Raw genomic sequence first — 19,565 nt, forward strand, 5'->3', positions numbered from 1 at the left:
AATATAGTCATCCATCCACAATATGTTTTTGGTGTCTCAGATCAAAGGGCCACTTATAACATTGTGAAATGAATCAACCTAATTCATGTTTAAGTATAACACAATTTTGGAATTCACACTGATTAATTTAGTGAACTTTTCCCTATTAAGTCCCACTTTCTGTCCTTAGTGCCTCTACACTGATGCAACAATATCAGTCATACTTATCATATAAGTGAAATCAAATAATGTTATTCTTTTTTGATAGTTCAATTTTTGTTGTGAATATCTAGTGTATAAGAATATTTAGAATACATGTGCATAGACTGTAGTATGAAATAATTCATTGAGTTACTGCATGAATTCATGGACATCACAAATGATGTCTCTGTTTCTAGTTAAGTAGTTTCTATTTATTTTCATTGAAGTGTGATTGGCTTGACACAATATCCCTCATGATAAACCCAAGTACTCTTGAATAGTTGCTATTTTTGCATCCCTGCTATTGAGAGCCGATTGAGTTTTGTATGCAATTGCAGCCAAATACATCCAAATTAGATAATTTGAATACCTCATAAAGCTAACATACTACCTTAGGAGTGCTAGAGACCCTTGAATTTGTGCCAGCATGGAAGAAGGCAGGAGGAGATAAACACCAATGCTAGGGGGTGGCGACTGCCCCCATTATCTAACCGCCTGAATCAACATGATTCAAGTGAGTTTTGTTGAACTCCACAGGTATATTTCTACTTCATTATGTCATTTTCATGTTTGCATTTGGTGCAAATAAAAGTCTGAATCTGTTTTTGATCTGGTTTACAAGTTCAGCCTCTGTGAGGCATTTTCACAAACATTTCCTGAGCGCTGGCTATTTCACATGAATTTTATTGATTTTTTACCTAATTAAAATATATATATTAAATATATTAGCTATATAAACCGTAATATGCTATTATACAATATTTCCCAGCTATATATTAATACACATAATTAACTCAATAGCTCTCTATTTTCTAGTCTCTCACCTCTCTCTCCTCTTATTATTTTTCCCTCTACCTATGTTCTTCTACAATAAAAAAAATCTATCTTCTCCACCCCTCTAAATCTCAAAATTTTAACATTTATAAATATGTATATACACATATATTTCTCTCCTTCATTAGTCTATATCTAATTAAATAATCTCTCCCTTGCTATCATTAATATTCTTATCCCCTTTCTTCATGTTTTCTCATATATTTTTATAAAATAAATACTGTTATTAATTAACTTCTTACATCTTATTAAAATGAAATCTCATTCATTATCTAACTAAATATTAATATCCATCATTATTATATCTATCTCTTATATGATATATTACTTTCTATTAATGAAATAAATAACCTTCCTATCTTCTATTAAGAAAAGTATATTATTATTGTCTCTATCTTACCAATCTTATATACTTCTTCCACTACCAATATTAATATCAGCCTAAATTATAATACCATTAATTCATTTCAATTTCCTACTTCCTTATTATCTTTAATATCTATAAAGATATATAAATAGTATCTTATATTATCTCTCTTTTATTTCTAGTTCTCCCTTACAATATTTACTATTCCTTATTTATAATGTATTTTCTTAATTCTCTCATCCATTAAATACTTCCTCCCATTTAGTAATTACTTGTCTTCTACTATTTTCTCTATATTTATTATTATAATCCCTTCCCCTACTCAACCTCTAAATAATCTCTTTAATTGCTATTATGATTATCCTAAAGACTCCATTGACCTAACTTGTATTAAATTCAACTCTAAAGGCCAGTCCCTATGGATATGACCTCACTCCCATTTTACAAACCTAAGTGAGTTTTCTAATTTAAATTTATTTGATTTATCCAAAATATCATATTTTATTTGATTAAAATTACAACAACAGTAAAATTAAGATCCGAATGTTTTTTCATCAATCTCTAACTAATCTCTTTAATTACTCTTATTATTATCCTAAATTCTCCATCGACCTAACTTTAAGTATTAGTGGATGAAAACCTAGGATTAAAAATTAGAGAGAGAGAGATGATTCTCTCTCTAAATTCAGGGATGAAAAACCTAGGACCTGATATTTTGGGTTTCTGAAGGATGTTGATAGATAAAATGTTAGAGATAGAAGTGATTCTCTCTATAAAATTAAGGAATAGACAAGCATGTTTATTTCATAGATCTTGGTTGATGATGGGTTAAAAAGCAAAGTGATTCTCTTTATAAGCCAGTGTTGTTTTTGGCATATTCGACATGTGGATTGTTTTGTGCCATACGATTTGTTTTTATTTCTGATCAGACTTATATAAAAGGGGTATTTTTCTCTCATTCAAAAAATAACTTTGCTACAAGCCCTTTGAGTTGGGCCTTCAGGATTATTGGGCCTGCCCCAAAGAAAGTGTAGTCCTGTTTGGACTTGATCATTTTTTTGAGGATCTATTGTGCATTTACTATATCTGGAATTCTGAATTTAATCAGTAGATTGGACATAGAGGCTATTGAATCTTCCTATGTGGGTTTATTCAAATGCACTTACATCCTAAGCTTGTTTCACTTTCAATGGCAGGGAGGGCAAAAATCAGGTAAACATGAGTATTTCGGTGTTATCTGCTACTGAAATCATTGAATGTAGTTTTACTCAGCTTCAGTTCCACAATAAGCTCATTGCACTTTTTGATAGGGATGACAAAATATCAGCTGTTAAAGAGTCTTTTGCATTCATCAGCTATTGAAATTACCTTATGTAGGTTTATCAATCACACTTGCACACTAAGTTCATTCTTCTTTCAACGGCACGGATGGAAAATATCAACTATACAATTATATTGCAGGGACGCGGACGGGATGATTTTTTCATCCCCGGACAAAAAAAATCATCCTGTCCAAGGGTTTGGACGAATTTCAAGATGAAAATTCATCCCTGGGACCACCGGACAGGATGGTTTTTGTCATGTGGGATGAAAAAACCTCCGTCCGGAGGTCTCAGACGATGGACGGACGAATCTGGATGAAAATATGCTGGATTCACATCTGACGGTTGAGATATAGCCATGTATTTTTATCAAAGTCCCTGTATTTTATGCGCGTGCAAACTGACACCACTCAGAAATAATTGTACGTATGTCCCTTGGGATTATCTCTCCTCTGTATTTCCCTAAAAAACTTAGACGAGGGAGGGGACGGTTTTTTCCCCAGACGGGACAAAAATTCATCCCGGGAGGACTGAATGGGATGGTTTTCATATCGTCGGACAAAAAAATTGTCCCGTTCTTTGTCCCTACACTGAATCCGGACGTCGGACGGGACAAAATTTGTCCCATCCCGCGCATCGTCCACGTCCGGGACGATCCAGAACTATATACCAAAGTGGGGGCTTTTGAGTCCCTTTTCGGCCCTAGGACGGATCTCCGGTTAGTATAGATGAGTTTTTTCTGGCCACGGGGGTGATCCCAGGTGGACAACCGCGGCTGAAAACTGAACTGTGGGCATTGAAGGCGATGACCAAGGGCGGAGATGGATGGGTCTGGCCCTGGCTGTCAGATCTCCTTCATAGAGAGTCCAACGGCTGTGATAAAATAGTAGCCGTGGACCCCTTTTGTTTATGGTGCACCCACGAGCCATGTTGATGCCCCGTCATCATCCCTGTTAACCTTTTTATTTTTTATGATTCATCTTTGAGGAGCGCTATTATCTTCGTTAGTAGCTGCAGCCAATCAAAGGGCTAGAAAAAGAAAAAAATAAAAAGAGGAGTCAGATGTAATGCGGACCATCCGATCCTCTGTACGAAGATCGGACAACTGTGATTAAAATGCCAAATGATTTGCCCCGTAATGATGCGGGCTTCGGACCTGGTTGGCCCAAAGCCTCATCAAGTTTTCTATCTGTTTGTCTTAAGATCGCGGTCCATTGGGCCGCGATCCATCTTGTCTCTTGTCGGCCCAGCCTGGTGTGGAGCTGAAAGAAACAATGAGATATTATCCCATATTGGAAAAAGAAAAAACACTATACAAATCTGATTTGAATTAGATAGTTTTAATAAAATGTTATCCCCCTCATGCACTTACAGGGGCTACTTCTGCACTGGGGCTCTGTAAGCTCCCTTTGATGGGCCTTCTTGGGGTTGCCGGCTGTGCAGGCGTTTGAGCACTCTCCGCTCGCCTGCCTACGGCATGCTTGAGCACTGATGTGCCTAGCTGCCTTGGCCGCTTGGATTTAATTTCTTCTTAATTTATATATGTAGTTCTTCTTACTCTTATCTTTTTTATTTATTTATCTTGAGCCCTGAAAAAGGTAGTATAACCACTAGATAGACACTTTAACCCTTTAAAATTAGTAATGTTAAAACTCATTTTGCATGAAAATAATTGGACTTCTAAATTACATTTAAATATATTTTTTTAACCAAATGCTCCATTTAATGCATGAGATGAAAATTCTTACAAAGATGAAGGTAACATTAGTAGAATGGTGCCACAATGGCCTTGAAATATGTATAATGTCATGCCTCATTTTGGGTTCATCAGTGATCCATCAACACCCTTCATAAACCCAAAATAGTATGTATAATTGTTAATTTGTCATCCCTGCGTTTAGATAGAGAATCATCTCTCTCTAATGCATCACAATGAACTACTTGAATTAGTCGTAATTTCCTAATTCCAGTCCCCAGAAAGAAAATCCCTCTCCTCGAGCTCATGATCCATCAACCTTGGTAAAATATTAAATCTGTTTAATTTTTTATTATGTGTTTTCTTACCTATTATTAACCAAACCCCCAGGGGAGAGGTGATTCTCTCTAACTCATGGCCTATTAAACCCCCTCATTAACCAAAAGATACTAGTTTTAAAATTTTGTTCTTGTAATCCCAGCATCTCTGAAGAAATTTGCTTCCCATCTCTGCCTCTATAGAGAGAATCAAGTCTCTCCTTAACCCATGTTCAACAGACCCCTTTCATAAAGTTAAAAACATTGGTACAACCTAATTTGTTAACTTAGTTATGGGAGTTATTATCTCTCTAGCACAAGATCCATCAATGTCATTTCTAAGCCAAACTATGCAGTTTTAGAGACAACCACTTCTGTCTCTAACTCATGAACCACTGACACACTTCATTGTGGGTATAATTATTTTCGGACAACGTCACTTCTCTCTCTCTATCTCTTGAGCAGAGTAGATGATTTAATTTGAAATTGTTTAGAACTTTGAAAGTGAGATTCCTGCCTCTATCTATTTTATATAAAATTTTATACTGCTATCCATGCTTCTGGAGAGGAGAATTACTTCTCTCTTGAACAAGACCTATAAAACCCTCTTTTCTAACCCCCAAACCACGGTGTAATTTGTATTTTGTGATCCCAGCTTCTAGAGAGAGAAGTAACTATCTATCTCTACTGAGACCCATTCTATTTTGTGATCACAACTTCTAGAGAGAGAATCGCTTCTCTCTCTAGCCCCAGATCCATCAATACCTTTGGCAAACCTAACGACCTAACTCTTCTAATCCTCAGATTCATCAACATTATCCTAAAACCAAAAATGCGGGTAAATTTTATAAGTTGTGAATCCGACTTCTAGAGAGAGAATGGGTTCTCTCTTCAACCCATGATCCAACTTACTTCCTTAACAAAAAATGAGGTAGACATTTTATTTTGTGATCTTTTCTTAGGAGAGAATCACTTCACTTCTCTCTCTAACCGTTTCATACAAAACGTGAATGAAAATTTTGATTTAGTGTTCCCATCCTCTATGGAGAGAATTACTTCTCTCTCTAACCATTATTTACGAACAACCTTTTGCACAAAACATGGATGAAAATTTTGATTTTGCGCTGCCAAACTATATGGGGAGAATCATTTCTCTCTCTAACCCATGATTAACGAACACCCGTTTGCACAAAACGTGGAAGGAAACTTTGATTTTGCGTTCCCAACCTCTATGGAGAAAATCACTTCTCTCTCAAACCCATAATTAACGAACACCCTTTTGCACAAAACGAGGATGGAAGCTTTGATTTTGTGTTCCAAACCTCGATGGAGTGAATCACTTCTCTCTCTCTCTCTCTAAGTTCGCTAGTGAAATGGATCGCTTTCCTTTTTGCAGGACAAAATACCATCTGCCCTTCAAACCTCACCTGACATAGGAGCTCTCTGTCATTCAACATCGTTCTGGTGTGTTGTCAACTTGTCATTGTAAAAGAACATCCTAGAGAGAGAGAGAGAGAGAGAGAGAGAGAGAGAGATGAAATATCTGTCATTTATTTGTATTCCTACCACTATAGTGCCCACCATAGTCTATACTTATAAGGCGTAAGAAAGAATTGTGTTCAAAGAATGCAGTAAGAATGATGTAGAGAGAGAGAGAGAGAGGCAGTTGTAGGATAGAGAGATGGGCTAGCGGACGGTCAAGCCATTGACTGGCCATTTGTATTGGTACCATTTATGGAGAACTCTCCCTCTCTTTTCATTGCCTCGTCTCCATCAGAGGTGATCTCTCTCTCTCTCTCTCTCTCTCTTCCTCTCTGTGTTGTGTCTCTCTCTCTCAATCTTATACACCCAATCACATTGGTTCTCCTACTTCCCCCCTCTCTGCATCTCCCTTTCTTTTTCCTTCTCTCTCTCCTCCCCCTCTCCCCATCTCCCTTTCTCTCTTTCTCTCTCCCTCTCCCTATCTCCCTTTCTCTCTCTCTCTCTCAGTGTCTATCTCTCCCTCTCTCTCACTTTCTCTCTCACCCCTCTCTCACTTTCTCTCTCCCTCTCTCTCTCTGTCTCTCTCTTTCTCAGTTTCTCTCTCTCCTCTCTCTCACTTTCTCTCTCTCCCTCTCTCCCACTTTATCTCTCCCTCTCTTTCTTACTCTCTCTCTACCTCTTTCTCTTTCTCATTTTCTCTCTCTCCTTCTTTCTCACTTCCACACTCTCTCTCTTTCTCTTTCTCATTTTCTCTCTCTCTCTCTCTCCTCTCTCTCTCTTTCTCTCTCCCCATCTCTCTTCCTTCATCTCTTTCTCAGTTTCTCTCTCTCCCTTCCTGTCTTTCTCACTTTCTCTCTCCCTCTCTCTCTCTTTTTCTCTCCCTCTCTCTTTCTCACTTTTTCTCTCTCTCCTCTCTCTTTCTGTCTCTCTCTCCCCCTCTCTCTTTCTCACCTTCTCTCTCTCCCGCTCTCTCTCTTTCTCACCTTCTCTCTCTCCCGCTCTCTCTCTTTCTCACTTTCTCTCTCTCCCTCTCTCTCTCTTTCTCACTTTCTCTCTCTCCCACTCTCTCTCTTTCTCACTTTCTCTCTCTCCCACTCTCTCTCTCTCTTTCTCACTTTCTCTCTCTCCCACTCTCTCTCTTTCTCACTTTATCTCTCTCCCACTCTCTTTCTCACTTTCTCTCTCTCCCACTCTCTCTCTTTCTCAGTTTCTCTCTCTCCCACTCTCTCTCTTTCTCACTGTCTCTCTCTCCCACTCTCCCTCTTTCTCAGTTTCTCTCTCCCACTCTCTCTCTATCTCAGTTTCTATCTCTCTCCCACTCTCTCTCTTTCTCACTTTCTCTCTCTCCCACTCTCTCTCTCTTTCTCACTTTCTCTCTCTCCCACTCTTTCTCACTTTCTCTCTCTCCCACTCTTTCTCTTTCTCACTTTCTCTCTCTCCCACTCTCTCTCTTTTCAGTTTCTATCTCTCCCACTCTCTCTCTCTTTCTCAGTTTCGTTCCCTATCTCTAGCTAAATATCAATCTATTTTCTTCTCTGGAGAAAAACTGCCGGCTGACCATGGAGGTTGACCTGGAAAAGCCGTTGATCATTCCTCTCAGCTTCATCCACCACGACGTTGACCTGGTCAGAGAGAGGCAGTAGAGAGGACCAGAACTTCTTTATTTCTTCAATTGCACTTTTTTCATAAAGATTATTATGCCCATTTTCCTGTGTTTGTTATCCACCAGTTCTACATTTATTGTTCACATTGTAGTATTCCACATTTTATGTTTATCTTATGCATCATTATAGTTTTAGCAATTCATATGATCCCAACGTAAAGCTGTTTAATTTCTTTTGGTAATTTAATAAGTAGCATCTGTATCTTAAAATAATGCACACTTTTAAGGGCTTTCACACAGGGATAAAGTACAAACCAGGGGTTTTATTCAATCCTCGATGTATATTTATATTTATATTATCCAGCTGTTAAGCTGTCAAATTTTCTTTGGTTGTTTGAGGTGTATAATTTCTATTTTTTAAAAAAATTACAAGTTTATGAGGCTTCCCTATTTGGATCAGTTAAGAAGTATTTTTATTTTAATCTTAACTCATATTTTTCTCATAGGCACCATTATACATTTCTAATGATTCATAATGAAAAATGGTTGGAGTATATCAAAGTTTTAACTTTACATTATACATTTTATTTTTAACTTGATGTGAATGACTTATGCCTTAACTTACCATAAACAATTACAGGTAAGAATAAAAAATTATGACATAAAACCAAATAAATTTTATATTTTTTTACTCATCCCATGCACATCAATAATTTCAAATATATCATAACTTTCTAAATAAATTTTGAGCAATGAAAGTTTGATCAATAAGAATTATATCTGAATCATACACAACAAAGCCCCATTTAGATCATGTATAATAGGGAACTATTTAACTCTAGTAAGCTCTTGTAATTTTAATCATCAATTGCAGCATTAAACTATACTGATTTTGATGATGCGTTCTATCTACATCATACATAAACACCGAATGCATAAGCCCCAACAAGACCTAATATTATTTGACCCTTGGATTTCATATTTACCTAAACCTAGGAAAATTTTGATCTTCTAATCATCACATGCATATCTGCACATTTCTCATACAATACTGTGATCATCACATGCAAATTATTTTTTGGTAATTTGATTTCTATTGACATTGTACACTACAAATGGGAAGCCAAATGTGGATCCAACTTTGAGCTATTGAAACCTGAAATTTTCGTTGTTTTCTAATAATCACATCCATCATATCATTTTTCTATCCATTCATAAGTTAGAACTGAAGGTTCTTGTAATTCGATGAATATGATTCAGCCGCATTGGGGATAGAGACTGTAACATGAATTATCCAACCCTAGAATTTTCATTTTTTTTTGGGATAGAGGATAATCTATATAGTCTGAGGGTTTTCTAGCTTTGGCAACCTAATGGCAAGAATTTCTATCTACTAAATACACACCAAAGGGGTAGCTCCACTGAGATAAATCTTCATAATATGGATTTATTTCACCCAGGAAAACATTTTTGATAGTCACATACATCAGAACACATATCATATGATAAATAATATGAGGGCAGAAAACTGATTGGTATTGACAGTTTGATTAGTAGAATTTCTATCTTAATCATACCCAACATAGAGATGGGTACATTGGGATCAATGGTTGTTGGAAGGATTATTCCAACATTACATCTTTCAAATAATTCCTATGATCCAAGGGTAGAGATGACACATTTTGGCAATTTGATGAGCAGAATTTCTATCTAAAACACACAGTACAAGGGTATCTCCATTTGGATCAAAGACTGTAGGATAGGATAGTTTAACCCTAGAAAATTCAAAATATTTTGTATCATCACATGCATCATTACTCATATATATGTCATGTGATCAGAGAGTAAAACTGACTAATTTTGGTGAATCTGATGAGCAGGAGAGCCTTCCATTGGATGAAGTGTTGGAGCTACTAAGAACTTCCAAAGGGGGGCTTTCTTCGGAGGACGCCGAGGCCAGGATGGGACTGTTTGGCCCCAACAAGCTAGAGGAGAAGCCTGTGAGTTCTCCCCCCTTTGCAAATTTGACTAATGGCTACTATCTTGAATTTATTAGAGAGAGAGATGGTTCTAGAGAGAAGATTTTGAAGTGTGTGTTAGTCGCTCGTCCTTGGAGATGAAGGGGCAGGAAATTAGGTGCAGATGTAATGCTGGGAGAGAGATGAAGAAATAAGGTAGAGAATCTGGAGAGAAGAAAGAGGAGAGGGATGAGATGGAGAAAGAGGAGACAGAAGATAGAATGATGAAGAAGGAGAGGGATGAGATGGAGAAAGAGGAGAGAGAAGATAGAATGATGAAGAAAGAGGGAGAAAGAGGAGAGAGAAGATAGAATGATGAAGAAAAAGATGAAGAAAGAGAAGAGAGAGAAGAGACAGAGAAAGAGGAGAGAGATCCATGTCCTAATTAACAAGGAAACAGGACATAGAGAGTGCGTGAGTCAGTAAAAAGTGCAAGGAAATGCGTGAATCAATCTCGACGTGTGATTAGAGAACATATCTAATTTAAGGTGATGATAAGAACAGAATTTCCGAAGAGAGACATGATTTATGCCAGGAAAGAGATAGTTCTAGAGAGAGAAAGAAACCTCAACTCGGCATCGATAATCAAACCATAAATCAAGAAAAGAAGCAACCATTCTAAGGCTATGTTGACCTATTGTTTTGACAAACGCAGGAGAACAAGTTCCTCAAATTCCTGGGGTTCATGTGGAACCCTCTATCATGGGTCATGGAGGCCGCAGCCATCATGGCCATCGTCCTGGCTAACGGGGGCGTAAGTCCAGAGCTCATCATCACATCCTTATGATCAATGATCAGACGGCTGTGATTTCAGGGGGTGGGCCCAGACTGGCAAGACTTTCTCGGCATCGTCTCCCTCCTGATCATCAACTCCACTATCAGTTTCATCGAGGAGAACAACGCCGGCAGCGCGGCCTCCGCTCTCATGGCCCGGTTGGCACCCAAAACAAGGGTAAATAATAAATTGTATCACCTGACATGACACAAAATCCAATCCAAAAAAGATTTAATTTTTTTTTGAGTTTTTTCTTTGCCCAGGTGATCAGGGATGGCAAATGGCAGGAACGAGACGCAGCCATTTTAGTGCCAGGAGATGTCATCAGCATAAAACTCGGAGATATCGTTCCTGCAGATGCCCGGCTTCTGCAAGGGGATCCTCTAAAAATCGATCAGGCAAAAAATTCATATGATTTTAAACTAGACCCCTAAGGTTTTTTATTTTTCTAATATAATTTATTTATTTTCAGTCAGCGTTGACCGGAGAGTCACTTCCGGTCACAAAAAGGGCTGGTGACCAAGTCTTCTCAGGCTCCACATGCAAACAAGGCGATATCGAAGCGGTCGTGATAGCGACCGGGATAAATACCTTCTTCGGAAAAGCTGCACACTTGGTTGACTCTACCGAAGTCGTCGGGCATTTTCAAAAGGTCAGAAATTGCAAATTTTAGGGAAAAAAAGGGGATTTCCATAAATTTTCTTTCCTTTCTGCCTTGTTTCTATAGGTCCTCACTGCCATTGGGAACTTCTGCATATGCTCAATTGCGATAGGCATGGTTCTGGAGATCATAATCATGTTCCCAGTTCAGCATCGGACTTATAGAGATGGAATAAATAATCTCTTGGTTTTGCTAATTGGAGGAATCCCAATTGCCATGCCGACTGTGCTCTCTGTCACACTAGCCATTGGCTCACATCGTCTTTCGCAGCAGGTGAGTCGAAAAACCAAAAAATTAAATTCGCCATGTCCCCACAACATTCATTTGTGACATTAATGTAGGTTAGTTTGCCGTTGACAGGGTCGATGATTTTTAAAACTAGAATTTTACTAAGTTGTCCCCATCATCATCAATGTTATCTGGTAACCTCATCAACATCACAGTCATCGTCAACCGTCCAAGAATTTTTCATCGTAGTGTCAATGTCAAAGTCAATGGGGGTCGGGGGTTGGTAATCTTGACGTTGACGAGTGGCGAACCCTACCCTCGGAAAAATTCTCACCATTCATCTTATTCTATAGTTGGGCTTCTCAAAAAATTAAAATTTTTCAGGGGGCAATCACTAAAAGAATGACAGCAATCGAAGAAATGGCTGGAATGGATGTTCTATGCAGTGATAAGACGGGGACACTCACTCTCAATCATCTGACAGTGGAGAAGAATCTAATAGAGGTAAGAAAGTCTCATTCTCCTCCTTCTCAATCAACTTAAACTCGAAAGTTTTCGAATTCAAATCCTAAATTTTTCCCAGGTTTTTAATGGGGAAATGAATAAAGAAGAGATCATCTTGATGGCTGCTAGAGCATCAAGAGTGGATAACCAGGATGCCATCGATGCAGCCATTGTGAACATGCTCGCAGACTCCAAAGAGGTAAATAACATATAATTAAACGCCTCTATTTTTTTACATAAATATTGAGACGAAAAAGTGGATTAGTAAATTTCGGACTACAGGCAAGAGCAGATATCACAGAAGTGCATTTTCTCCCATTCAACCCCATTGACAAGCGTACAGCAATCACATACATCGACTCTGAAGGAAACTGGCACCGAGTTAGCAAAGGAGCTCCAGAACAGGTACGAAAAATAAACAGAATTTCCAAATTTCAGGCGATGAGTGAGGTTTTAGGTTTTTTATCATTATTTTTCTCTAAGAAATCATTTTTCCAATCACACAAGATTCTTAGATTGTGCCGAGACAAGGAATCAATAGCAGGAAAAGTGCATGCCCTAATTGACAGATTTGCAGAGAGAGGACTGCGCTCACTCGGGGTGGCATACCAGGTAAGAAAATGCAAATCTGGCAGTAAAAAGAAGACAAAAAATACGAAAATTAATGTAAACTTATTACCTTGATGGTTGTTCCTTCAGCCTATTCCAGAGAGATGTAAAGAGAGTGAGGGGGGTCCCTGGACCTTCTGCGGTTTGCTTCCGCTATTTGATCCGCCTAGGCATGATAGTGCAGAGACTATCCGCCGAGCATATAACCTCGGAGTCTGCGTAAAAATGATAACAGGTATGATCAAACAGCACATTACTCCCATAGTTTAATCATTTACCAAGCCCATAGCTGGTCAATCGTAGAGCAAGAGTTAAGTCAAGAGTTTTGGTTATGTAACAGGACTAAATGGGGTGCCACTCAACAAAAAATATTTTCAAATGGTAAATATATTGTAATTAAAACAAACGATTTATTGTCATGGAATAAGGGTTAAATAATAATAACCGAGATTATGCATCATCTGGCGGATGGGGATTTTTTTTTCTTCAAACAAAATAATCAAATTTCTGTCATCCAGACGACATTTCTGTCATGAGACACAGAATGATGATGCAACGCCATCAGAGCACAATTTCTGTAACTCATTGATTTAAAAATAATCAAATTTCTAAGCTTGATTTCAGTTAGAGTAACAGGTTGAAGGTTACAATAGCTATGTTTCTATGCTAAATTAAGGGCTGCGGGTGAATTATTATACATTGCTTGATTTCATTTGGGTAATTGACAGGCGATCAACTAGCAATTGCAAAAGAGACGGGCCGGCGTCTTGGAATGGGGACAAACATGTATCCGTCTTCTTTCTTGTTTGGCAACAACAGAGACGAAAATGAAGTCCTACCTCTTGACGAGCTAATTGAGCAAGCCGACGGCTTTGCCGGTGTATTCCCAGGTAATAAAAAACCCTAAAACAATCAAGATCACAAATCAAGGACAAATGCAATTTATTTTCTATTGTGCACCATATAACTGTATTTCCTGAAACATATACAATGATCAGAGCACAAGTACGAAATTGTGAAGATCCTTCAGGAAAAAAAACACATATGTGGCATGACTGGAGATGGCGTGAACGATGCCCCAGCATTAAAGAAAGCCGATATTGGAATTGCTGTGTCAGATTCCACGGATGCTGCCAGAGCCGCAGCAGACATAGTCTTAACAGAGCCAGGGTTAAGTGTCATAATCAGTGCTGTTTTGACTAGCCGAGCTATATTCCAGAGAATGAAGAACTACACGGTGAAACCCGAAAAACTTTTCGAATTTCTTCCTTCCAAACATAGTTAGAGAACTTCACTGACTGTACTGACTGTTCGATTTGCGATTTCCAGATTTATGCAGTCTCAATAACCATTAGAATTGTGGTAAGTTTGTGAGATTGAAAAAGGGAAAATCTATTAATTCGTCCTGATTAGTTTGTACTTGCAGCTAGGGTTTGTTCTTCTTGCATTGATATGGAAATACGATTTCCCACCATTTATGGTCCTTATAATAGCTATTCTAAACGACGGTATTTCTTTCTCACCCGTTAATCCTAGCATTTTTGTAAATTTTAACGAATAGATAAAATAACCCAAGTTTTCTCATGCTTAATTTGCGAGCACCAGGGACCATCATGACTATTGCCAAAGATTATGTCAAGCCATCACCAACTCCTGATAGCTGGAAGCTATCAGAGATATTTGTGACTGGAATCGTCATCGGAACATATCTTGCCCTAGTGACTGTTCTGTTCTACTGGATTATCACAGACACACACTTTTTTGAGGTTTGAATTCTTGTCTCTACATCACCTTGAAGCTAAGTAGGCAAATAAAACATACTTACAATGTCACTGAGTTTATGAAGCTCTCATTACTTCTAGACATACTTTAGAGTGAGACCTTTAAGGGGGAGCAATGAGCGGATATCGTCGGCCATTTATCTACAAGTAAGCATCATCAGTCAAGCGCTCATCTTTGTAACTCGTAGTCAGAGCTGGTCCTTCACAGAAAGGCCTGGAACACTCCTCATATGTGCCTTTCTCGTCGCTCAAATGGTTAGTCCCTCTTTAATTCATCTTTCTCTATCAAAACCGAGACTACTACTCTACAACTCTTGTCAAATCATCGTTTCTACACTATCTATCTTGCAATATAAAATAAAAATGCCACATTTTACCACATTCATCATTGTTTCAATGAAGTTAATGTGCCTTTCATGCAGTATTTATCAAAACCTTGTGCCCATTTTTTTCACTTAAAATCAATTATTCTTGGCTATAACTCCTTCAATCTGCATTCCAGGTCTAGGGCTACCATATTAAACTCGTGAAAGCGTTGATTATATATAAAATTACAGTCTAAAAAAACATTGCGCCTCGTTCATCATTATGTCACTTGAAATCGATTAAAGAATGCAAAAATACCGTCAATTTGTAGTCCACGAAGAGAGATAATGTACGAATATTGTGAAACTAGCATAAAAACTCCCAGAATATAGGAAAAAGCAAACACCATACCGCTTTCATCATTATTTCATGCAGTAAACACAGTTCCGAAACCTTCCGCCCATATTTTTCATTAGAAATCAACAAACGAAGGCTACTACACAAATCTCGTACGAAAACTCTGTAGCTAAAGTCTGAAAATTCAACAAACGCGTTTCGCAATACCTGTCATCGAAAGAGAGATCCGTCGCAACAATCCTCTCTGAGAATTTCTCGCTCGCCAAAGAAATATTTCTTTCTTCCTTCCAATTTGAAATTCCGCTCACATTTATAGTCCATTTCTTCCACTCTCTCGATCACGTGCTACCTCATGTGATATGTTTTTTTCTTTCTTTTTCTTTTTTTTCTTTCTGGAAATAATTCCGCCTATTTATATTGCAGGCAGCCACTATTATCGCAGTTTATGCTCATATTAATTTTGCATCTATTCGTGGAATTGGCTGGAAATGGGCAGGATTAATATGGTTATATAGTTTGATATTCTACATGCCTCTTGACATAATAAAGTTTATAATCCGGTTTTCACTTAGTGGAGAAGCATGGAATCTGCTGTTTGATAAGAAGGTAAGAACCAAGATCATGTTTAGTTTCTTTTTTTATAGTGTTTTCTGTACTTATAGATCTATTATAACATTGTTTACATCACAGAGAAAAAAATATTAGAATTAAAATGGTTTTTCGTGATGGTAAGAACCATAATCAGCTAAGAAGGTAAGAACCATAATCATAAATAAAACTTTATCTTGTCTCAGTTTGTTAGATTTTCTTTGGGAAAAAAATATTTTTTGTATTAGATAGATATGTGATAATATGTTTTTTTATTGCAGACACCGAATTTTTTAGATTTTTAAAATGTTTTTCCATGATAGATGTGTGGCAAGTCACAACCATAGTCACTTATAAGACTGCAAGTCTTAGTTTCTAATGTTTTCTTTAGAAAATAATTGTTTTCTGTATTGATAGATCAATGGTAAAAAAAAAATTCTAAAGCATTTCTTATGTTTTTGGAATGTTTTTTCATAAGATAAGTGAGATAATATGTTAGGAAGGAAAGAACCATAATAACTTGTGAAACTCCATCACGATTTAATTTCTTAGATTTTCTTTTTAAAAATGTATTTTTTTGTTTTTTATAATAATTTATAAACTAAATTAGAGGCAAAACTTCATAAACTGATGAAAACCCAAATTCTCTGCTGATTGTCTTTTAAACAGACAGCTTTCATGACCAAGAAAGATTTTGGTAAAGATGAAAGGGAAGCTAAATGGCTGCGTTCCCACAGAAGCTTTGAAACAATTCCAACAGAAGACCTAGAAAGGGATGGTCAAAGACATAATTTGATGGCAGAGCAAGCACGGAGGCGCGCTGAAATAGCAAGGTATCACCTTTTTAATAGTCTAGAAGGACTATCAGAAAATCTAAGAATAGTAGCTTATAAATATACGGTATTTTTATCACTAAACTGAAACTCCACTGAAAACTTATGCAGATTGGGTGAACTTCCTGAAATCAGAGGGCATGTAGAATCCTTGGCCAAGTTGAAGAGATTAGATGAAATTTCCACCCATACAGGACATTCAGTTTGATTTGACGCACAAAGTCAGCCTTTTCATGACTTTCACAAAAGATTCTGGACAAATTCAAACTTGAATAATGGGCTAGCTTCAGTGGTTTGCTCAGATTTTTCTGATGAATTTTAAATTCCAGAGAAAAGGACAAATTTTCAAGAGTAATATTTTCTAGGTCATATTGATGATTGCATGGTGGGGTTTGTATAATGGGCCTAATGAAGTGAATTCACATTAATTAGGTTTGTCTGAAGGAGATCACTCTTCTGGAAAATTTGGGATAGGATAATATTACAACAAATTCCTACCAAAATCATTCACATCAAATATTAAGGCTACGGTTTGGCCCTTGGGGGATAACTACTAGGGAGATTTGATGTACTTGGGAGACCAAGAAAGTACCAACTTACCAGAAATTTTATAAGCTAACTGATGAATGGGTGATCTCTGACTATCTGTTAGGCCCCTAACAAGGCAGCATTCCTTTCCCAAAGGCCTGCGTGCTTATTGGGAGGGTGTGTTCGCGTTAGACTCACGACCTGTAATGATTGAGTCATATTTAGTGCTACAATGAGCTAAGGGTAGTGATGCCCAACCCTGATCTTTTAGGCCATCGCCCCTGTTGTTGTGATTCACTTCGAACGGTGTGCGTGCTCGTTCGCGCCTTGGCGGAACGGATCAGGTGAAGTCCTCGCGTGTTGGGCGCGCAGGGCGACAAGTGTGAGCGTGCGGGCGCCAAGCGCTGTGCGCTAGCGCCAAGCGCCACACGCGGGTGCCAACACTTCGCGCAAGCGCCAAGCGTCGTGCGTGGGCGCGGGACACGCAGGCCGGGCGGTAGTGCCGCGGGGAAGCGTGAAGTTGCACGGGAAACCAACAGGGTCGCGCGGGCCTCGCGCACATCCGGTGTGCAGGGCGCAGGGCGGGAGACATGTCGCCAAGAGACTAAGGCAGTGGCACACAGTGAGCGCTGAGGCTGCATGGGGGTGTTGCGCCCCTGCGGGTAGTGCTAGGCATGCAGCGCCTGGCTCTAGGCACTAAATGCGGCGGCGTCGCACAGTCGACGCGCGATAGGTGCCAGTGCGGCTGGTGGCATGTGTGATTGTCAAGGCAGAGGTGGCGTGTGTGGTCGCCACGCCCGTGGACACGTGGGCCCAACCCAAGGGCACATGTGTAGCGGCAGGGCTGGCGGAAGTGCACACGCGGAGCGACAGTCCTCGAGGCAGAGAGGCGACACTACCCTGGCACGATGCGTCTCGTCTCATTACTTTGTTTCATCCCTGGTCTTCCCCCATGTGAAGTTCATGACAACGATGTAACCTTTTATGATATCAATGCGATGACACTATTCCTCGGCGGGGCTGCATCCCTACCCTTTCCTCTAACCCCTACTATGCGATCTTAAGCTATTGCAAAAGACTTCCGGCAAGAGATCAAGGCTGCTCAGTGTTCTGCTCCAAGCACTGAGGCCACCACGCGCCAGATTCAAGCGATTGACATAGCTCATGATTTGACGGCGTAACACTATCCCAAACAAGGAAAACTTTTAAAATTTTCAAAAAAATTTATACAGATATATAATTTTTATTTTTTTCATTTTCAATAAAATGTTTGATTTCTTTTTCTTTGCCGTTTCAAGCAATACTTATTCTTTGAGATTGAACTTTTTGATCTTATTGCAAGTCACCTCATAGTTATTAGTGACGCCATAAATGGAACAAGTTGACAAATTAAGTCTCATCATCCAAGTAGAATATATTCTCTGACTGTAATCTGTTTCTTGATAATCAGACACTAATTCCCGATGTTTCATATCCTCTTATATATGTATCTCCTCGAAGAAAGTTGTGACATTTAAGACTATATTAATTTTAATATTTAAGGGTACGCAGAAGTATTCCTTAGAGGTAGATATAGGTGTTCAAAATTTGGTTTATGTTTTATTGGTTGAATAATATTATAAATGCTACATAAATTATTTCTTAACCATTATCTCAATTAAAATCTTCCTTTGTTATTATGTTTTCTTACAGGAAATCTTAAGACTCTGGTTGTTTTTCAAGATCATTACTAATGCATCGGAGTCAACATCTCCATAATTACGAAAAAAAGTATGAAATTAAATCTAGTTCAAAGTCGAGTTACTATATAATTAAAAATGTTAGTCCTTGAATAAGAACATCAGCGTATCTGAATGATTATGCACTTACATTTAATATATTTAACAATATTGAAGCCAAGAAAAATTAAGATTCAATTTTTTTCTCTACGCAATAAAAATTAAACTCCTATGGAACATCATTATTAGCATTTCTAGGGTACTCAGAAGAAGGTATACAACTCAGGTTAAGCTCTTTTCAGGTACACTGGCATCTATAGCCACCGAATCATAACTTGCACACACCCTATTGGACAAGAAAAGCCACTCATAACCGAAGTAACTAGATTTATAATTTCGAGGATATAAGTAAAAATAAATAATGATAAAGATTTTAGAATCTTTAAAGTGTAATGGATCAGTATAATTTACACTCGCCCAACTAAGCAACAGAAATTATTTTTTTTTCTCAATCTCTTTGAAAATGCATTCATTACAAAATCATGTAATCCATTCCTATGTCACAAGAAGAGAATCTTGCACACACCCTATTGGAAGGAAAAACCAGTCATAACCAAAGTAACTTGTTTTCTAATTATGAGGATATAATTTAAAATAAATAACGATTAAAATTACAATCTATAAAGTTTCATGACTCAGTTTAATGTACATTCACCAAACTTAGTAACAAAAGTTAATTTTTTTTCTCAATCTCCAGGAAAATGCATTCATCACAAAATTATGTGACCCATTCCAATGTCACAAGAGGAGAATCTTACTAAGGCTTAATGCATTTTCATTTATGATTTAAACCACTAA

General features: G+C 38.0%; 1 protein-coding gene and 1 long non-coding RNA gene across 3 annotated transcripts; one reads left to right on the forward strand and one right to left on the reverse strand.

The window, feature by feature from the left end:
• Window positions 1-7,720: 7,720 nt before the first annotated feature.
• Window positions 7,721-16,803, forward strand: LOC144701662 (ATPase 10, plasma membrane-type). Its single transcript, XM_078573392.1, has 21 exons — window positions 7,721-7,823; window positions 9,682-9,801; window positions 10,475-10,573; window positions 10,634-10,771; window positions 10,858-10,992; window positions 11,067-11,246; window positions 11,322-11,528; window positions 11,868-11,987; window positions 12,067-12,186; window positions 12,270-12,392; window positions 12,495-12,599; window positions 12,687-12,831; window positions 13,325-13,486; window positions 13,595-13,833; window positions 13,926-13,958; window positions 14,023-14,104; window positions 14,202-14,362; window positions 14,459-14,632; window positions 15,464-15,646; window positions 16,298-16,461; window positions 16,573-16,803. The coding sequence occupies exons 1-21, from the start codon at window positions 7,758-7,760 to the stop codon at window positions 16,667-16,669; spliced, it is 2,853 nt and encodes a 950-aa protein (XP_078429518.1). The 5' UTR covers window positions 7,721-7,757; the 3' UTR covers window positions 16,670-16,803.
• Window positions 12,175-15,335, reverse strand: LOC144701663 (uncharacterized). 2 transcript variants are annotated; one of them, XR_013581074.1, is made up of 4 exons: window positions 15,248-15,317; window positions 13,436-13,499; window positions 12,667-12,811; window positions 12,175-12,348 (listed from the first exon to the last, which is right to left on the reverse strand). It is a non-coding gene; the product is annotated as an uncharacterized LOC144701663 (long non-coding RNA). The 2 variants fall into 2 exon arrangements; XR_013581073.1 differs by lacking the exon at window positions 13,436-13,499 and having other exon boundaries at window positions 15,248-15,335.
• Window positions 16,804-19,565: the final 2,762 nt, after the last annotated feature.

Source organism: Wolffia australiana, chromosome 4 (genome assembly GCF_029677425.1).
Source record: "Wolffia australiana isolate 7733 chromosome 4, ASM2967742v1".
In the NCBI taxonomy this organism is placed as follows: Eukaryota; Viridiplantae; Streptophyta; class Magnoliopsida; order Alismatales; family Araceae; genus Wolffia; species Wolffia australiana.